Source organism: Meles meles, chromosome 15 (genome assembly GCF_922984935.1).
Source record: "Meles meles chromosome 15, mMelMel3.1 paternal haplotype, whole genome shotgun sequence".
Lineage (NCBI taxonomy): Eukaryota > Metazoa > Chordata > Mammalia > Carnivora > Mustelidae > Meles > Meles meles.
Genome location: NC_060080.1, coordinates 37,693,419 through 37,714,217, shown reverse-complemented (window position 1 = coordinate 37,714,217; position 20,799 = coordinate 37,693,419). Strand labels below are relative to the sequence as shown.

General features: G+C 51.4%; 1 protein-coding gene across 3 annotated transcripts; it reads right to left on the bottom strand.

The window, feature by feature from the left end:
* Positions 1 to 6,967: 6,967 nt before the first annotated feature.
* On the bottom strand, positions 6,968 to 20,007 carry IL1RN (interleukin 1 receptor antagonist). 3 transcript variants are annotated; one of them, XM_045978711.1, is made up of 5 exons: positions 19,827 to 20,007; positions 11,867 to 11,918; positions 10,490 to 10,578; positions 9,437 to 9,549; positions 6,968 to 8,265 (listed from the first exon to the last, which is right to left on the bottom strand). In XM_045978711.1, the coding sequence occupies exons 2-5, from the start codon at positions 11,878 to 11,880 to the stop codon at positions 8,053 to 8,055; spliced, it is 429 nt and encodes a 142-aa protein (XP_045834667.1). In that variant the 5' UTR covers positions 11,881 to 11,918; positions 19,827 to 20,007; the 3' UTR covers positions 6,968 to 8,052. The 3 variants fall into 3 exon arrangements, with proteins under 3 accessions (XP_045834667.1, XP_045834666.1, XP_045834665.1); XM_045978710.1 differs by lacking the exon at positions 19,827 to 20,007 and adding an exon at positions 12,061 to 12,135; XM_045978709.1 differs by lacking the exon at positions 19,827 to 20,007 and having other exon boundaries at positions 11,867 to 12,047.
* Positions 20,008 to 20,799: the final 792 nt, after the last annotated feature.

The following is a 20,799-nucleotide window of genomic DNA, read 5'->3' as shown; positions in this document are numbered from 1 at the left end:
GGTCGAAGGTTTGGGGCTGAGGTTCTGACAGACCAGTGCGGATCCCTTACTGGGTCAGCCCAGCAGTCCTGTCGGGGGCAGCGAGGGGCTTTGGGGGAAGCTGGAACGGGACAGGACTCATGATCACACTCCCGGATCATGTGATTTGCCTTGTTTCCACAGCGTGGAGACATCTGGAGACACTTAGGTTATCACATTATAAAACTGGGTTTTATAGAGAGCTTTGATAGAGTACTTTTACATACGTTATTTAATCATCAAAACAACTCTGCCAAGTATTATGATCTTGGTTTTCCAAATGAATCGAACGAGCCTCAGGAAGCTTCAGTAGCCTGCTCAGAATTCTCCGGCTGTGATAGGGTGGAGCTGGACCTTCCTGAGCCTTCTGACTTCAGGTCTGGGTTTCCTGCTGCTAGGCGACCCTCTCCGCGGGGAAAGTGGCGCCCCTGCCCCCCCTCCCCCACCCACTTGCGGCCGGCCCCGCCCCTCCGCTGACTGCAAGGCAGTGCCTCCTGACAGAGGGCGGAGGGCGTCTGGAGTGGGTAGAGAAGCCCAGGCGGTCCCCAGGCCCTTTGCTCTGGTCTGAAAGCAATGGAACCTCAGACAACCATAAATTGAAGTTCTGCCGCTTCTAGAACTCATGGGCCCTGTGCTTAGTGGAGCTCTTTGGTCTGTTTGGAAACGTAAAGGTAAGCCCTGGATCCACTCGCGGTAGAGGGAGGTCAAGAGAGGAAAGCTCCTTTGCAGAAATGCGAGCACTGGGGCCCGGCAGCTGGAGAGTGGTGGAGAAGGGTCTTAACAGAAAGAGGGCCTGAAAACAAGGCGTTTGGCCAGGCCTTGGGATCCTGCCCCGTGGGGTGGAGAGGCCCGTGAATGTCTAGGACTGTGGTGTCTCCCACTCAGTTCCCGTTGTGGCTCATGCTGTCTCTGCTGTGACCCTCCATTCACTGTCCAAACCCTTCTTTTTCTCCTCATATGATTCCATCACACCCCTGAGACTTTTGTGGCTCTTAGAACAAGGACATAGAGATGCCATTAGTACCCTTGGGCCCCCATATCTACCCCAGGAGGAGTAGTTGTTTCATGCCCCACGAGAAAGGAGAATAAGACTGGAAGACAAGTTCTAGCCAGGTAAAACTACTCCCCATTACCAACATATATTTGAACGGGTTTCTACTCCTGGCCGGACTTGCTGGGGAGCCCTCCGGCTGTCTTCTCCAGCACGAGGAACTGACATAGAGCAGGTGCTTGATGAAGAAGGCCATTGAATTACTAACCAGGCACCTATGTGGGGAGATGTTCCTGCCTTAATGAAGCTGCAGATGTGGTAGGGCGATAGATTTCAGTGAGCAAACAAGCAAATATGTAACATGTCAGAAGATAATCATGGCCAAAAAGAAAAACAAAGCCAGGTGTTCAGGGACAGCAAGTAAGGGTGATGCAGGTGGCTTTGGGGGGTGGGGGCAGGGGGTAGAATGCTGTCTTAGATGGGGGGCCATAAAGACCCAGTAAGGTGCCATTCATGCAGAAGCCTCAGGGAAGAAGAGGAGAGCAGTCCGGGGATCTCTGGGGTAGAGCACTGGAAGAAGAGGAAGGAGTAAATGGGAAGTGCATAGGAAATGAATGTACTTGGGAATTTGTTTGCAAGGAGTTTTCATCAGTTTCACGCAAGTGGCCGAGTGTTCTGGAGGTTGCATAATGCAATACGCTTTTGTTCACCTTCAGGCATTCAGGGCACGGTTAAAACATGCACTTTTGGAAGGGCCTCATCAGTACTATGCAGTCAGGGCTCCAAGTCCCAGGGGGAGATGCCAAGAGAGCAGGGTACCGAGGGCTGGCACAGATGGTCCTCGGCGGCTTCACAGAAAACGTGGCCCAGGAGCCTGGATATGAAGGTTGACTTCATATTTGGTGGTGCTGAGGAAGAGAGCGTGCACCCCAAAATTGGACCTGGGGTGCTGACACGGTAAGTTTCAGAGCTTCCAAGTCCCGTTTATGCCACGGGACAGACTGTGACACTGACCATCACCAGCCAGGCCCAGCGGGATCTAACCCCTGCCTACCTCTCCCCATCCCTGTGCTTCGGCCACAGGCGTTCTGTGAAAGGAAAGAAAATTTCCATGACTAATCAGGAATACTGCCAAGGAGAAAGAAGGTTCCCAATGGTTCCATCAAGGCCCAAGGAAGAGTGTACCTTGATTCTAAGAATTGGCCGTTCCCATCCCTTGGCAGGGAGACCCTCCGAACAGAGGTGGATACCAAGGTGTGGCAGCTTGAGGTCACTGGTCACTAGGACCTGGGACCTCTGCTCTGACTCTGAGTCGATGACCGTGTATCGGCTCTCCCTGGGGAGAGGATAGAGGCCAGGCTGTTCCCTCCCTGGATCTGGATCCACTCCTCATTATAGTAAGTGTCTAGGCCTTTTTGTTTATCTGTCTTTAGTGAGCTCCATTAACCCTTTTCCAGCACATAAAAAAGGGCTCTTTTCCCTTGCAGGCATGCCACTGGGGCTCCTGCCTTGAGTTCTGCTGAGGCGGGGGCGCATTCTTCCCAGGGAGGGGGCAGAGGTAGTTCCACGTGTCAATCAGCCTGCTACCAAGCCCTCAGCTGGAAACAGAACCACAGGACGTGGATTTTCAAGCAGATACTAGAAGACCTTTGGAGCTTCCCGAGTCTCACCCTTTGCACGATAGACATCCATGACAGACACTGTCGGCTGCATACTTCATGCACTTCAAGAGGCAAATAGCTCAAACTAGGACCGCAGCTTGATTGAGAGGCTGAGGGAGAATATACTTACCTTGGCGCGAAATCCAGCTATTTCTCAGAGAGTTTTTATTAAAAAAACCTAACTTTCACCAGCCTGAGAGCATGAACTGAACTAGTCATTGGCCTTCTCAAGGTTCTTTCCGGAACAAAGATGGAAGGTAGGCGTCCAGGAGTCTCTTCAGTAAAATGCTGACCTCTGGTGGACATTTCTCGAACTGTTTTTTGGTTTGGTTTAGTTTGCTTTTTGGTTTGGGGTTGTTGTTTTTAAACCCCCGCATACTTGATGTAGCAGAAGTCCCAGAGGCAAAACATTCTTTTGAAAGCTGAACGTCCTTGTCTTTAGGCTTCATCAGGTTTGAGGATATGAGCCCCAAAACACATACTTCACTGTCTCTCCAAACTTTTCTGAGAGTTGGGTTTAATATCAAACATGCTAAGATTTTCTGCTATGATTAGGGATTTCATAATTTTATGAAGAGAAAACACAAAATTATTTGGTTTCCCTGAGATCTGCAGAAATTTTATGCCAATTTAACAATCTACTATTAGCATAATTTATGCCCAAAAAATGAAGTTCAAAGTGTGTCTTAACCAGACTGAGAAAGTAGAAAACCTTCTTCTACTTTCAACTCAAATTGAAATATAGTCAAAATATACTGCTGACTTGGTAAAGAGCCTCTCCCTGAAGGTCAGGACCATCTCCCTCCTTTGCATTTCCAGATGCCGGCAGATGGGGCTGACTCTGAGGGAGCAGCTGGGAGGACTTGAATTCAGGAACCTTCTGGTCCAGGGGGTCTTGACCTGGACATGCCCAGACCACCCGCAAACCAGTCTCTGGGGGTGGGGTCAGTTTTTTTTAAAAGCTCCACAGGTGAGCTGAATGAGAGCCATGGACCTAGTCTCATCGCTCCTTTTGTAAAGTGAGAACACCTCGGCCCAGAGAGGAGATGGCGCTTCGCCGAGGTCACCCAGCTAGTTAGCAGGGAAATTATGACTAGACTGTGAAAGCCTTAAAGACTGGAGCCCTGTACTTTCAGTTTCGAAAGTACATGGTTTCTTCCATGCTCCTGTGGTCTGACAGCACAGGCAGGCCTCCAAGTGACAGAAAAGACCACAGTCCTCTCCGAAGCTTGCCCATCTCCCCCACCCCCCCCCGAGCTTTGTTCTCCCAGCCGAGCCTCCCAATTCCCAGTCACCCTGACTGCCTCAAGCACAGATATGTTCCTTTCACATGCTGCCCGGGCCAGCCTGTCCTGAGCCCTAGGAGGTTGATTTGTTCACAGCAGACCGCGACCTGTTAGCTCCAAAGCCCACCTGAGACCAAACTCAAGTGTCTCCACAACCAATTGCTTTAAACATCACCCAAATAAGCAAATTTGTAGCCATTTACGGCCAGCCTGCTTTGCATACCCCATGAAATTTCTCCCAACATCTGCTAGCTGAGAATAAGCCCCAGGCCATAAAGACCCCAAGCTGCTGCTGAGTGACATCACCTAGACACATGAGTCCCCTTTTCCCCAAGTCCCCATGTCCTCCTAAGTAGCAACTCCGTACTGAACAGCCTCTGGAGAGACTTTTGGGGGAAGGAAGCGCACCTGTCAAGACCCCGCCCAGGAAAGCCCGGGTGCGCTGCTGCCACCTTGTGGCCATTTCTTTTTCTTTGATGTGCTCCAAAATCGCCCAGGGTTTTTCCCTTTTTGTAGGCTTCTTTCTAAAACTTCCGTGGCCTAAGTTCCCTGTCTTCCCAAATTTTCTGACCCATGTAATACATGAGTTCCTACTGATGTATCAATGACTGATTCATTGCTTAATCCAATATTGATTGACCACCCTGGACATTCCAAGTGTTGCTTAAGGGACTTAGGATACGTCGTAGAACAAAACAGATCAAAATCCCTGAGTGAGCTGGTGATGTTCTAAAAGGCGCTTAAAGCTTTTCTTCTCTCTCTCTTTTTAAAGATTTTGTTTATTTAGGAGAGAGAGGGACAAGCGGACTCCATGGTGATCTCCGAGCCCAACACAGGGCTCGATCTCAGGACCCTGAGATCATGACCTGAGCAGAAACCAAGAGTCAGATGCTTCACCGACTGAGCCACTCAGGTACCCCTAAAGCTTTTCCTCTCTTAAAGACACCTTGAAGCCAGAGTAAGGAGGTCTTAAGAGGGAAGTTTTGGGTATCACCAGTGAGCTAGCGGGAGGGATGTTGAGGACATGAGTTGGATTTATAATCATGAGAGTCAGTTTAACAAATGTGCCTGAGTTCATACGCTGCACAAGCCCTGCACTTTGAAGGAGACCTTCTTAAACCTGTACCTGCACTGAATCACCTGGGGACCTGCTTCAGAGGAAGATCCTAAGTTAGGAAGTCTGGCATGCGGCCTGGGGCTCTGCATTTTACTCCCAAATGCTGCTGCTGTTGATGATGATGATGATACTGATCTTGGAACCAGGCTTGGAGCAGCAAGGCTTTGAAGCAGATTCCTTTGAGCCCTGACTCTTAGAAAACAAGTGACAGTAATACGATCACAGTAATATGGCAAAGCTTCAGTAAGTCAACCCCGGGCTTTCGCTATCACCTGCATTTAGAGAGGAGGAAACAGAGCCTCCAAGACATGAACTTGCTTGTGCGGGAGTGCACGTTCCCAGTGGGAGAGCCGGAACACTCGAGAGCCCGTGCCCTTGATTGTCCGCTCCTCCCCCCCCCTGTTACTTAGCTACAACCCACCGGCTGCTTGATCTGATCGCATGAAGAGTCCAAACCTCAAGTTTCCCTTCTGTCAGTGGAGGGCGGGATGGCGGTGGGGCCCCACAAGTGTTGTTGCCATTAAGCCCTGAAGGGTTTTCTGCCCTGAACGTCCTCCTTCACCAGGACTAAAAATCTACCAGCCGCTGGGATCCTTCCCTGACGCCCAGCACCACTCCCATACTGGCTCATTTGATCCTATGTTGTCCCCGCGGAGCAGGTGTGTGGCTTCTTCCATCTTCCATGGGAGTAAGAGACGGCTGACCCAAGGGTTGCCTTCTCTGAGGAGCTGAGACCTAGAGATAGTAAAGATTTTCTCCAATCGATGGCCTTTTAACCCATTGAACTTAGTTATTAGCAGTGAAATCTCTTCCAGCCAAGAGGTGTGTGAAGTCCTGTTGGGGAAGCGGAGAGGAGCAGAGGGCTCGGCCGGAGCAGGGTTTGAGACCTGCAGCCGCCTCGTGGCCTAGCTATGTTGAGTTCTGTTTCCCGGACCTTGGAGACAAGTGCCGGGAGCGCTGTTTGCAAACCCTGTCTCAGTCAGCTCTCTCTGGGAACAAGGAGCAGCAGGCCTCAAGAACAGAGGCCACCCAGTCGGCCTTGACTCGAGGGCTCCAGAGACCAAGTCCAGAAGTCAGCAGAACCCGGGAGGGAGGAGGGACCACACTGGCCACTGGCCTGGCTGGTAGCCGAGCAAGGTCCGAAGACAATCTTATGCTCCTACACCTCGAGGGGCCAAATTCAATAGTCTACTTGGCGATCTCATCATTTCCCAGTGCCCCCTTTCCTCACTCCCCAGAGGGCCAAGGCTTTTCTTTTTTTAGATTTCGAAATTGTGAAATATAGCATACACCCAGAAAACCGCCTAACCGCAGCCAAGAGATAGAGTGTCATCTGGATCCTAAAAGCCCCCAGGTGCTCCCATCTGACCCTCTGTCTCTCAGGGGGTCACCCCACTGCCCCGCTTTCGGACACAGCCCGTCCCTGCTTCTCTCTCTGTTTGCACCCCCCGTCTGCACACCCCTCCCTGCAACGGCTCAGTTTGTCCTGTTTTAGCTTTATGTCCACAGACTCGCGCTCCAGGAGTGCTCGTGTGACTCCCACGGCCCGCGTCATGTGGTCAAGGTGCACCTCCCTGTGGCGCGCAGCCAACTGCCGTCCACCTGCTTTCTGTGCTTTGTACGAACATACACGATGTCTGTGTTCATTCCTCAGTGACGGGTGTTTGCACTGTTTTCTGTTGGCGGCCATGGTGGACAGCAGTGCTACCCACCTTCCTGCCAGGGAGATGCGCTCTCACATATCCAGAGAGTGAGGCCCGAGGAGGAAAGGACTCTCAGAAGCGAGGCAGCCAGGCCTAGCCCCCAGGGTGAGAAAGGCCCATTGACTTCCTCGTTTCCCAAGCTCTCCATGCACCAAGCCTGGCGAGGCCAGAGACACAGCCAACAAAGTAGATGAGTTTTCAAGATTTTATTGTAAAACAGAGCTTCGGTCACAGGGAGTAGCAGACTTTCTACTCTGCACACATAACACACATTCAATGAGCATATGCTGAGGGCCAGGCCCAAAACCCACTCAGGTCATGCTTCCCACTCTCAGGAGCTCACAGTCTGGGACTCTGGGGTGGGAGACAGACGGAAGCACAAACGTCCTTGAACAAGTCTCAGAGTGTCCGAAGTGCTAAAATAGTCCAAGAACAATTCCTCCCTCCCAGGAGACCTGGCCCCAGGAGAGCCAAAGTTCTGCACCCTGGGAGCTGGGAGCTTCTGATGGGCGGGCTGGGGGAGGAAAAGCGGGGGGCTGCTGTACAAGGCCTGGAGTGGAGATGGTGCTGGGCCTGGGCAGTGGGAGCCAGACTTGAGGAACATGACAGAAAGAGAAAAACTAGGGACCAGCATAACAAACTAATTTCTCTTTTCTGCAGGTTAGGGTGTTACAAAAATACGACAGGGAAACCAAAAGGGAGAGCTCTCTTCCCCCTTCCCCACCCCCTTTCCAGAAAGGCCACAGTTTCTAAATAAAGGGCTCTCCTTCAGACTGGATGTAGTTGGCTTAAAAGAAAAAGGAAATCCTTGTCTGCCGTTGTGGCACAGACTCTGTGAGTTTTCCTCACAGAACAGCATGTTTGCAAGACAAGGTTTGGGAGGCAGCATGGGGCGTTGAGGGATCCAGGATGCAGACAGGCGAAGGGCGAGGGAGGAGGACAAGGAGTCATGGCCGGCAGAGCGGAGGGCCAGCTGGCGGAGCAGCCTGGCTTCCGTCCGGAAGGCACAGGCCCCGCTGGAAGGCCTGGAGCAGGGCTGTGGCTTGAGCTGCACATTAGAAAGACTACCATGGAGGCAGCATCGAGGTCACTTAGCTGAGGGGCTGGCGACAGAGTCCTGTCACAGGGGCTCTCGGCCATCCTTCCGAGGGCCTACCCCACCAAGGGCTGCCCCTCCCAGCCCCTGTGACAGCCAGGAGGCCATGGGCAGCGTGGAGAGGCGTCTCTGGAATCATCGATGTGCTGGGCATGGGGGAAGTGTGGCATGGTCCCACCACTAGTCCTTCTGGAAGTAGAACTTGGTGACCGTCATGGCCTCTTCGGGCGTGTTGGTGAAGCTGACGGGCCGGTCGGCCTCGAGTGCTGTGCAGAGGAACCAGCCGGGACAGGCGGCGGACTCGAAGCGGGTGGTGGGGCCGCTCTCCGAGAGGATGAAGGTGAAACGCTTGTCTTGATCCTTGTTCTTACTCAGGTCCGTGATGTTAACTGCCTGGAAGCCAAGACAGGAGCAGTGAGGGCTGGGGAGCCCAGAGATCCCATGCTGCCTCCCTCGCCCTGCCCACACTTGGCCCCTGGCTGGCCTAGAGAAGGAGCTGGAGAAACACTGACCAGGGACCCCTGCAGCTGGCCACGTGTCCCAGGCCATCTGGGACAGTACTGACACAAAGAGGCTGTCCCACAGTCACGCCTTGACTTTGGGAAATCTGGCCACTCTAGCCTTGGGCCAGGACGTTTGGTAAACACATGGCATCTTCAGCAGAGGGCGGTGCACACGGAGGCCGGAGTTCTCTCTATCTGCGCCTCTGGCAAGAGGGCATGGGGCCAGGGGTGGGCAGAGGTCACCACAGCACGTTTGGCACAGTACACACACTGTCCTCCTCATCCCCCCTCCACACAGAGCAGTTGCCCTCTGAAAGAATGCCCCTGTCCTGCGGTCGGGAGAAGGGATGGTGCCCAGTTAGTTACAGCTACTCACACTGAGTAAAGATCCTGACCCACAAGCCCCTGAGGCAAAGCCATCTCTTCCCATTCACACTGCGGGGAGCAAGGAGCACAGGGCCCCATATGGGATGCCAATGGGTGGGTTTGAGTAGATAAGGCTTAGAAGAGAAAGGTCTTGAAGCTTCGCTTTCCTTGGAAGAGGGACAGGGAGCACCCTGCCTTCTGTGCCCTCTTCCTGCCAAGTGGGTCGGGGGCCCTCGGGCAGGAGAGTGGCACACAGAGAATGGGGCCTCCAAGGCAACCATCCTTCCTGGTCCCCTCCCTTCTCGAGACTAAACTTAGCCCCACAACTAGCTTCAGCCAATGGGATGTGAGCTGAATGATGTCAGTGAGGGTTTGATACACATTTGCACATGGAGGCTTGTCTTTGTGGAATAATCTGGCTTGGAAGTCAGCAGCCATGCTGTAAGGAGGCCTACGCTGACCTCGGTGCTCCGAGAGCATCTGGAACAGCAGCCTGGGGAGTGAGAAGCCATCATCGCCCCCCACCCCCAGCAGAACTCGCCGCTGATGCCGCTACGGGAGGGACGGGAGCTACGCCAAGCAGAGCACACGGCCCGCTACACCTGCCTCATCAACCCCAAGTCCCGAGAAAGAGCCTACTGCCATTGTTCCAGTTATGGGGTTTGGGGTGGTTGTTATCTGAGATGGGTCCTTACCTCCAGCTGGAGCCTGGTCTCATCGCCAGACTTGATGCAGGACAAACACAGCTTCCCCCCATGGATCCCCAGGAACACGGTATGAGGCTCGATGGGCCTCACATCTAACTTCTCTGGGGAAGAGAAGAAGGCAGGGTCAGGTTGCAGAGAGAGAAGGAGGCAGCCCAGACTTTGCCAGGAGATTTTTCTGTCTCCCCACCGCCCACCCACCAACTAAAACCCAAAGGTCAGAAGGACGGGAAAGCCCCATCTTCCTAGTCTGCATTCAAACAGAAGATCAAACCAAGTAGTCTCTGAGTTATTCTTCAAGGACTGTGTCGCCTAGATTCTGCTCTGTGTGGTTACTGTCCTTCCTTCTCCCCAGGATACCTGTGCTCCAGGTCCCCAGGGGTGCAGAAAAATAGCACACTGGGCCCTGGGGCTTGGTCTACAGGCACCTGGGTGACTCTGAACCTGCCTCTTGGCCTTGGTAGTCTCTGAGCCCTCACACAGCAGTGAAAATCTCAGCCTTCCTGTGCTTTGGCGTGTTCTTCAGGAGAATTAACAGAAGGACAGGAAAGGCCAGTTTCATACTCTTTTAGGGCGAGGCAGGGAGCTGAGAACAAGGAGACAGGGCAGGGTCGGAACCATCCCATTGTACCAAGTCAGCCGTCAAAACATCCCAGGAAACTTGTGTCAAAGACTCTCTCATGGTGCCATCATGCCGGCCTCATTTCCCTGAAGGAAAAACTGAGGGATGGAGTTGGGGAAGCCTGCCCAAGGTCATGGAGCTTGTTTAGAACAAGGACCAGAACATGGCTGAATGTGGTATCCATGGATAAGGGATGGAACCCAGCTTTAGATGTGGTGTGTTCATTTTGGGTGGCAGTTAGGATCTGAACAATATAGGAATATGGAAGCCTTCATAGTCATGGAGGGAAAGGGAGCACCTTGCCTTCTGTGCCCTCTCCCTGCCAGCTGTGGCCCTGGGACACAGTGCCAGCAGGTGGGGGCTCCAGACCTAAGTAACCCTCCTACTCCCACACAACATCCACTCTCCTGGCAACCACTCACCTTCCAATTTAGTATTTGAGCCTTGCAAGTACCCAGCGACCAGCTGGTTGTTCCTCAGGTAGAAGGTCTTCTGGTTAATATCCCAGATTCTGAAATGCGAAAGACCCCCGCTATGGTGAACAACCTCTGTGTGCCCAGTCCTGTGCTCCCCACCCTTCCTGTGTCCCCTAGAGCTCACTGAACCTGCATTCAGCTTTCTGGCATGGGTATGGTGCTTTAGCCCATCCCTGGCATGGAGGAGACGCTGAGGTCTACATGGACGAAGAGGAGGCCCAGCTGCCACCTCTGGAAAGCAGTGGGCCCACGTTCTACCATAGTAGTCACCAGCCACATGTGGCTATCGAGCCCTTGGTGAAGGGCTGAGAGCCAGGCTTGCACAGCCCCAGCCTGAACATGGGCCCTCTGTGCCCTGCTGCCCACCTGTGTGACCTTGGAACTGTGCCTCCTCTCCTCACAAGTGAAATGTGGCTACCAATGCCCATAACATCGGGTGACTTTGGGGAGCTCATGAGCTCAGTGAGGGATGGATCGACGAAATGTAAAGGTCTTTGCACATGTTGAGTGTCGGACCTTTCCAGATTCTTCTGAGCATCTGGATGAGTCTCCTACTAGAGACCTCGAGGTACATCTCCTGGAGGCCCCAGTCAGTAGGAGGAGGCAGAGGAAAGCCCATGAAGAAGTTCCCATGTCTAGAAATTCACACACATACACTCACCCACAGAATCCCGAACTGCAGCCTCAAGCCAGGGAAACTCGATTCAAGGGTGAAATCACCCTGGTGTGGCTTAGTCCCAGAATGTTACAGGACAGAGGGCCCATGGGGACAGAGCCACAGCCTGTCAATTTTACAATGTTGGTGACATCTCACAAAACTCCTGGCCCAATTTTTTAAAATCGCAGTCGTGCTCATGGGGCTCTTTGATCTTCACAACAACACTGTAAGGCAGGCAGGGGGTTATCCTTAACCCCATGTCACAGATGGGGAAACTGAGGCCACAAAGGAGCAGGGTCCTCCATCATGTCCACATGGACCCGCAAGGCTGGCCGGCAGTCTTGGGCTGTGCACCGCCCACCGCGGGCCTCCCTCTGGCTGCCTTGCCCAGCCAAGAGCCTCAGCGTGACTCCACGCCTGTCACTCACTGAGTTGCCAGGGTCTCCGGGACAATCATCCAGGCCTCTGGCCAAGTTCTGCCTGTCTGAGATATTCTGAGACATACTCCCTGAAGACCACAGATGTGGCTCCCCTTTCCTGAATAACGACCTCCCTTTCCAGCCCAAACTCAGATCGCAGTCACTGTGGAGGTCAGCGGCCCCCCACAGCCGGTAGTGGCTCCATTTGCCTGTCTGTCCACCATGCCTTCGCAGGGGCGGCCTTACCTGAAGACTTGCATCCTGCAAGGTCTCTTCCCTGAGGGGTGGCAGGCTGTCTCTGAAGGAAACAGGAAAAGGAGGAAAGAGATCAGGTAACTGAGGGGATACCTGCAGGTGTCCATTCTGCGGCCACAGCGAGGCAACACGACACTGCCATTTCGGGCCCCGAGTTGCCGCTTATAAAGAAAATAGTCACTCACCCAAGCCACCCTGTCCTACTCTGAGAAACGGAAATGCCCTCATATTTCCAAAATGAGAAACCCTTGTTGTTGTCACTTTCAACCGTGCTGAGTGTCGCAACGGGGTGTCGTAACTGATTCCCTCCCCTTTCCCCCCGTGCAATTTCCCCAAAATTAAGATTTCTATTTCCCCTTCACTGAGTTCCTGGGAATAGCGCGATGAAAACTAACTCCCTCATTGGCCTGACAGGTATCCTGAGACTGTTTGTTGACCTTTTTAAAAATAGATTTAAGGGAAAAAAATAGATTTAAGTAGAAAAATCCTCCTTTCTAACAAGTCAAGTGGTGGGGCCCTTCAGCACATGGAACAGTCTCATGACACTTTGTGTTCTTTGAAGGATGGACAGCCGTGCTGGACTCTGGACCAGGGACTAGCAAACATTCTGTAAAGGACCAGATAGTAAATATTTTAGGGTTTGTCTCTGTCATGATTTCTCAGCTCAGCTTAAACAGTCGCGTAAACAGTGATAGGTGATCTGTAAATGACAAGCCAGTTACCTTCTAACACAACCTAACTTACAAAAACAGGGCATTTCTGTTTTTCAGAGTAGGACAGGGAAACTTGAGTTTTTGCAAATTAAGTTGTTTTTGGCTGCATTTGACCTGAAGTCCGCTGACCCCTGCCGTGGAGTCAGTTTCCTGAGAGGTGCTTTGAACTCAGCTCTCTCCCTGGGATCCACGTCTTTAAAGTATGGTCTTGGGAAAATGGGGTCAACTCAACCCTTGGACAGATGGATCTGTCCATTTGCTACCCATGTGACCTTGAACTGCCCCTTCTGCCTCAGTGCCCAGAGTGGGATTGATCATGTCTTCCTCTATGGGTGAAAAGAGGGAGGAAGGAAGAGGTAGGAAGGAAGGGAGAAAGTGAGAGAGGAAAGGAGAGAGGAAGGAAGAAATTCTAGCCTGCAGTGAGCACACATAAGCATTAACTTCTTTCCTTACTACGTTCTAGAAGTTAGGAAAAAGGTATGCATATTCCCATTTATGGATGGCAAGAGCATGGACAGGGCTTTACATGATCAGAGGGCCCAGTGTTAATGCAGAAGCACAGATTACACCATTGGAGAACTAGGTGGGAGCTCGGCAGTCGTCTTACCCACCCTATCACTGTCTTGAAGAACATTCAGAAAGACCCAAAGAGGGAAAGGGACATGTCCAAGGCCACACAGAGCATTAACAGTAAAGGTATGCCTAGGAATCCGGGTCTTCAGACTCCCAGCCAGTGGTCATCCTGTTCAACAGCTGATCTTGATGAGTCTGACTTTGTTTTTAACCAACAAATCAATGTCAGTGTCCAAATGAGGGCAAAAATCCTTCAAAGAGGACGGCTACATCGTATAGTTGAAAGTTGTTAAGAGAGTTGATGGTAAAAGTTCTCATCACAAGAAAAAAGATACTTTTATAACTATGTATATAAAACAGGTGATTGGTGAAAACAGCTATGTTGTATACCACTAATGTTATATGTCAATTATATCTCAATTTAAAAAAGTAATATGTTATATGTCAATTATACCTCAATTTAAAAAGATTTTTTAAAATGAAGGTTACAGATGAATTTCTCAAATCTTTAAAGAACTCTTCTTTCAGAGCAAATGGAACATTTCTGCCAAAATTGTATCATTTCCCTGGGTGATTACTTTGAGGGACAAAGTGACTTGTACTTGTCCCCTCTGTCCTCACAAGATGAGTGACCTTGAGGAAGGCATTCGCCTTTGAAACACATGCAAGAAAAATATCTACCTTTGAGGGTCAAGGGGGAGTTCTGTTGGTTTTGGGGAGGGCTGGCTGGAGGATGTGATGGGTAAGAACCTGCTTGATTATTTGCGACATTCATTCAGCATTTGCTGAATTGGAGGTTATAATTTCTGGAACACCTACGAATCATCAGGGGCCTAAACTGGTCACCAACCCTGCTGAGATGGAAGGCAGCGAGCCCCCACTGTGCTAAGTTCTCTCCTACTTGTCTTTCAATGCCACTTCTGAAGTCCTCCTCAATGTCACCTCATCACCCCTTGAAAAACATCCCTGGAGACTGAAGAGGAGGATGACTTGCCCAGGGAACCCCGAGGGGCTCCATCCTGCCTGCCTGCCCTCAGATAGCATTCCAGGTCACGGTCCCGCCCACACTGTGGCTCCTGGGTAAATGCTCCCTTGTCCCCAGCCTAAATTCAGAGAGACAGATTTTTCCCAGAGAGCAGAACCCTAGGTTCTCCACCTTTGCTGGAGAAGTGGCCTAGCAGGCCTTTCCAGGTGGGGAGGAGGGAGTCCCTAGGGCCAGGCTGAGAAGTCAGGCTGACCTGGGGCTGCCCTCTCCCATGTCACTTAGGAGCTGGGCCACCCACGCCCTGTTCTCTTGTCTGCAGTTTCATTATCCATTAGACCGGGCTGATAATTGAGGCCTTGTCACAGGTTCCGTGAGGACTGAGATGTTGCACACGGTGTACTCAACCCTGACCTTGGCACGTAGCAGATACTCACACAATGGAAAGCTATTGCGTCTGCCTCTTCGCCCCGCGTAAAGTGGGAAAGGTCAGTCACAATGCCCCTAACCCCATCCACCCCACTTGGCTCGCCGGGCTGGACTCCAGAGGGGGAGGCCCTCACCGTCTGGGCTGGGGGAGGAAGTGAGCCGGGGACTGAGGCTCCTCCCCTCCCCTCACGCTTCTGGCCACAATTCCACTCTTGGTTCCGTCTTATCAAAAACAGTTGGGAGTCCCTATGATTTCTGCCCACAGGAAATCTCTGACTAAACTTATTCTCAGTTCCGGGTGCTCAGCCCCTCACTCCAGTTCCCGAATTCAGTTCAATGACCACACCATGGCGTGGACCCTGCCTTCCCACTCAGACCTTGTGCTCTCCCTGTGAGCTTCAGGCAGCAAACTACATCGAGTGCCTTCTACATGTTGAGCCCTGCCCTGCCCTGGTGACAGCAGAATTGACAAAGGCCCACTCAGAGAGAAATAGGACAACCATGTCCTCGGAGTGACACTCGACAGGCTGTACTGGGACCAAGCCCTGGCCCGCTATTGGTGCCTCTAGGGCACCATCCACATAGGAAGGGTTCAATAAATGCTATTTCTCAATCTCAGCTAATTGCATCCCTCGGTTCTAGGACTGCCATCTGCTTCCTTTTCGGGGGGGGGGTATGGTTTCTGCCAAAAGTTTCCGTCTTGTCTTTTAAATCCTTGGACATGGTATCCATGGTTCTTGTAAAGTCTGCAGCTGCTCAAGGTGTTATCCGAATCCCTGCTGCATGTCCTTCTGGAATCCGCTTCTGTCTGGTGCACAGGTTGTCTTGCGTATGCCTGGCTGCTTTCTATTGACTGCTGGGCACAGTAGTACAACAAACATTGTAGAAGTCATTTGAGGCTCTGGACATATTGTCTTTATCTAGAGATGGTTCCCTTTTGCTTCCCCTGGGCAGTGAGGCTGGGGGTGCTTCCCGGTGACCTTCCCCCCAGCAGGCTTCCGATGGTCACAATGGGGCATCAAGAACCAGGCAGGCTACTCCATATCTGTTCTGCCTCTTCGCCCTGCGTAAAGTGGGAAAGCAGGAAGTTTGGCCCTGGGCCAGATGTGGAACACGATGTGTATTTTTTGAGCTGTATTTTTCAGGATGGCAGAATCCAAACAGCATTTGGGGGTAGGGGCAGAAGTCATGAAGAAGTCTGGGCAGGAGTCTGAGGAGGAAGGGCCTTTAATGCTGCACCAAGGGACAGGGAATTTATCTTAAAGAACCTGGAATCAGAGGGTGACATTGTCAGATTTGTTTCATTTAGATCACCCTGGGGCCCGTGGACAGATAGAGGAGACCTGGTGTGTGATCTGGGGGCACTGAGCCTGAAGGCAGGGCTGTGCTGTGCTGGTCCACGCGGACAGCTGGCTTCTCCAAAAAAGTTCCCATTAGTAGCTTTTGCTGGTTTCTTTGGGATAAACACTCCCTCCGATGGATGATCCCAAGCCACCAGCTGGACCATGCTGAATGCAGAGCTGGGAAGAGATGCTCCCAAGCCGATCCTGCCGGCTCCGGCGCCGCACAGAGAGGGGGGAGATCTGAAGGTTCTTGGTCCTTCTCGGGAAAGAACATCTTATTTCCCAACTCCAGTCTCTCCCGCCTCAGCCCAGCAGCTCAGCCCCCAGGTCCCATCCCCCTTAGAGCAAGCGATCCCTCCCAACAAATCCAGTTCACCAGAACACCTCAGTGAACCTTGGTATAAATGAAACATTTCCAGCTGTGTCTGCTGGCCCGCAGGCAGGTCACGCAAACAGCAATCATCAAAATTTAATCAGCCGGCTTTGGGCAGACAAATGTGCACCTTAAGTTGCAACAGCTCGATCTCGTGTTTAGATCCTTCAGCCAACTCCTGCGTACACGAGCGTCACAGCACACAGCACACATGCCCAAACTTCGGAAATTTTTACTAAGATAATGGTACAAAGTCTCTGGTTACTCTTTCCAAGAGCTGAGTAAATATATCAGTACAACTAGGAGGAGGGAGGGCAAATACTATCTCACATCTTCTCTTTCCAGTTTCCACCTACCCAGCCCTGCCCCGTAACTAAGTCGATTTTTACCAAATCCAGGGGCTTGTGAGAAGCTGCCCATGGCAACAGACCAGGTTTGGAGACAGAGGTTCCTCCAGGTGTCTCAGCCGACCTGAGTGCCCTCCTGGCCTGAGAACGGTGGTCGGGAGATTGTATATAAAGTCAACTGTTATCAATCACGGCTTCAGAAGAAGCATGCCCTCCTCCTGGTCCAAATGGCAAACTTACTGTGGATCTTGTACAAGTTTCCAAGTCTCCCAAGATGGTTTTTGCTCCAGCAGTTCCGGGTCCAATATGAATCTGAACTGAAAGCCATTCTTTTTTTTTTTTTTTTTAAAGATTTTATTTATTTATTTGACAGAGAGAGAGATCACAAGTAGGCAGAGAGGCAGGCAGAGAGAGAGGAGGAAGCAGGCTCCCTGCAGAGCAGAGAGCCCGATGCGGGGCTCGATCCCAGAACCCTGAGATCATGACCTGAGCCGAAGGCAGCGGCTTAATCCACTGAGCCACCCAGGTGCCCCTGAAAGCCATTCTTTATCTACTTATCTGGTCCTTCTAGAGGCACATGTTTGCTCCTGCCTTCTTGATTTTGGTGACCAGCTCCAAAGGTGGATGGAGAGGGAGTGGGAGCGGGGCGGGAACTGGGGGAGGGCACAGCTGGGTTTCTTACCTTCTGTGCTTCGGGCTCAGGCTGTGTGCTCATTCTTTCCCATGGATCTCACTTACCCCATGACCGCTGCGCAGGGTGGTATCTTTACACCCACTTTCAAGACAGGTTTATACTTACACTCACCTCACAGAATAAGACATCAAGGCTCAGAAAGATTAAATCAGTTGCCCCAGATCGTGGCTGAGGCAGAATTTGAACCCAGCTCTTGCATCCCTTCCTATACGCCAGTCCTACCAGAAAGGCAACTGACCTCTTTCCTCTCTGTTTCATTGCACAGGGAATAGAAGCAGCAATTACATTTGCTCTTATGGCATTCTTTTTGATTGGAACTCACGTCTTCTAGAGAAACAATTTATTCCACAATTGCTTGGAAATTTTAGGAGTTTGTTTTTTGGTAGTAAGGAAAGGATGATTTGAAAACCTTACAGAGCTTAACAAGAAAGCTCTATAGCTGGTTTTGGACTAAGGTGGCCATTCGCCCAGTTTTTCCAAAGCTTTCCAATGTTAGTACGGAAAGTCCTGCATCCCTGGAAAGCTGAGATGATTGGTCACCCTATAATACCAATCCTAAAAAGGTGCTCGTACCATCTGGTGGCTAGTACTGCAAATTGCAGGCACAATTAGCTTCCCATCATTGTGTCCTGCCCAGCAGAGATGTGGTCCGTTTTATTAGATAGATACAGAGGTAGATAAAGCACACAAGAACCAAAAGCCTTAGCCTTCCACTCAGGAAAAGAGACCACAGCAGATGCAACGTTGGTCAATCACTCCCCTTCGGATCAAGTTAATTTTTAATTTAGCCATTCGCACTTCCTCCCACTATGTACATCAAGATAGGGCCTCCTCTAGTAGCTTCACGTTGGCTTCAAACTTGGGTTGTAAAAAAGAGTTTCTCTATCACTCTCACTGCCTCTACATTTACATCCTCTTCCTCCTGCCTCACCTTCTTCACGCACCTCAGCTGTGAGGTCAGTGGTGTTCGAGAGGAGGAAGAGGGCCAGTGAGGGAAGTTTCGCGCCCCAGGTGCACACCCACCTTCGTCCTTGTTCCTCTGTCCTCGAGCTCCCAGACCTTGAGGCAAACCCTAAATCTCTCCATGGTCTCCATGGTCTCCCTTCTCCGAGCCCTGCTCCTGGCCTCCCAGAAAACATGGTGTCTTCACTGGGCTTGCCCGCCCTCGTCTCCTGAATTCGAACTTACTCATTGCCTACCATATGCCAGTTGAAAATACTTCAAAGTGGACTTTCAAGCATAAAGGTTCCTTCACATTCTATCACTGTCTGGTTCTGGGACTGGCATCCTCTTTACACATTTGAAAGAATCCTAAGACCATGGTCTGACATTTTAACATACTCCACTGGAAACTGCCTCACCGGCTGAGGGAAAGGGGAGGATTTGCTGCTCTTGGAAAAACTGATTGTGGTTTACAAAGTCCTTCTTCCTGCATGAGTTCACTCAGTCTCTGCACCCCAAGAGCACAATAGGGTGGTTAGGAACAGACTGTCTGCAGCGGACCCCAGCTCCTCCCCTTAGAGTAGCTGTCTGGTCTTGGGCAAATTACTTAACCTCTCTGTCCAAGTTCCCATTTATGAAACAGTGAACAGTATTAGTGCTTCCTCATAGGGTTGTGGTGAGGATTAGAAGAGATGGGCCATATTAATTGCTCGGCAGAGCACCTGGTCTGCAAGCTTATGGAAAAATTGGCTATCACCGTGCCCATGAGACCCAGAGAGTTGGTCAGCCTCCTCTTGATACTGAGAAGAGGGAGACCCAGAAAGGAAACCAGTTCACCCATTCAAGGCAGGCACAGAATTTGAAACTAGGTCTTCAGACTCCCAGGTTTAAGATCTTTTCTCTGTGCCAAACAGATCTTAAGCAGAGATTGCAAACCAGTAGCAGCTCACAGGTTGAATATTTTCTTGGCTCACTCTTTTGTTTCACTTAATCAAAACACTTCTGAAGGAAATCAGAATATCTGACTATTCCTGAAAAATGAGAAGTTCTGACCACCTGAGCCTGCACCCTCATGAGACAACCATTCACTGGAACGAATCACGTGTAGCCACGGAATTCCAGTCCCTGCCCTTGCATCTGACCCTTCAGATCTTGGGACCTGGTGCCCAATTCTGTCAGTGTTTCTCATGGAGTTCACATGGTTCTTTCTCCCATTGGACAGAAGTATATCCCCAATTTCCACGTCTCTCTCACCAGTGGAAAATGACCAATACACTCTAAGAGCTCCAAGATTTTTCTTGCAGCAGGTGTGCCCCCTCTGTCATCTGGGGGCCTGGCAGGCATTGGGCTGGAGTTCCCGGCCCCACAGCATCTGTGGGGTCTGCTGCTGCCTCCCCCTCGGCCAGGTCGCCCAGACAGGCCTGGAGCTACCTGCCCTTGACGTCTCCCTGGAAGCTTGCTCTTCAGAGTCTGAGAGCATTTGGTAAACACAAATGGTAGCTATTCCCTCCCCCACCATTTTTCAGATGAAAAAGTAGGAGTGAGAGAAACTTACCTGCAGCTGTGGGAAGGGCCTGGTAGAATCCACGGTCCTCTGAGACCGTCCAGCCTCTGGCTCCAGACCAAGCTGCTGCACAGAAAGGAGAAGCAGTGGGCACTACCTGTGCCACTCACACCTCCCAGGGCGGAGCTGCTCCTTCCCTCCTGATTACCTGTGAAGAGGAAGAGGAAGGGCCTGTGCCTGCCTTCCACACACCCATGCAGGGCTTGCCAGGCCCAGCTTCCAAAAGGGTGACTCAGGCTAATAGAAGCCAAACTGGTTCTTATCTCTGTAAAGCCCGGTCTCACACGGGGAACTGAGCTGGCTTAGCAAGACTGGACCTTTGTGCCCACCCCACTTTGTGCTCAAGCCGACTGCAGCCCATTCACACGTGTGTGCGCTCTTTCATCCAGACAACGTGGAATGACTTAATCCTATGTGCCAGGCACTCTTCTGGGTACTGGAGGAAAGCCAGATAAGGTCCCTGATAATTTAACGGAGGAAGGCAGACAAGAAACTAGTAAACAAATACACTAACTTCATAGGATAGTATGAGCTCCAGGGGAACTCAGAAGCATGACCTGTTTTTGAGGGACTTAGGGATGGGTGCATGTTTTACGTAAAGTGGAAGGGAAGGCCAGTCTGGGAAGATGACTCGTGAACTGAGACCCGAGTGATGTCAAAGAAGGGGAAGAGTATCCCAGGGCAGGGAACAGCAAATGCAAAGACCCTTGGGTGGGGATCTTCTTGGTTTATTTGGGGATCATGTGGAGGCTCATACAGTTGGGACAAGGCTAATGGAGCAGCAGAGTGTCCAACCCTTCTTCCAGTTACCCTCAGGCTCCCAACCCCAGCAGCTGGCATGACACTGTCCACAAGGCTTGATACTCTCCCCACCTTCTCTCCAAGACCCTATGCCCTAAACTTTCTCTTCTTTGCCTTTCTGAACTTGCTCTCCAGCTTCGTGCCCCTGGATCCCGCCATCAGG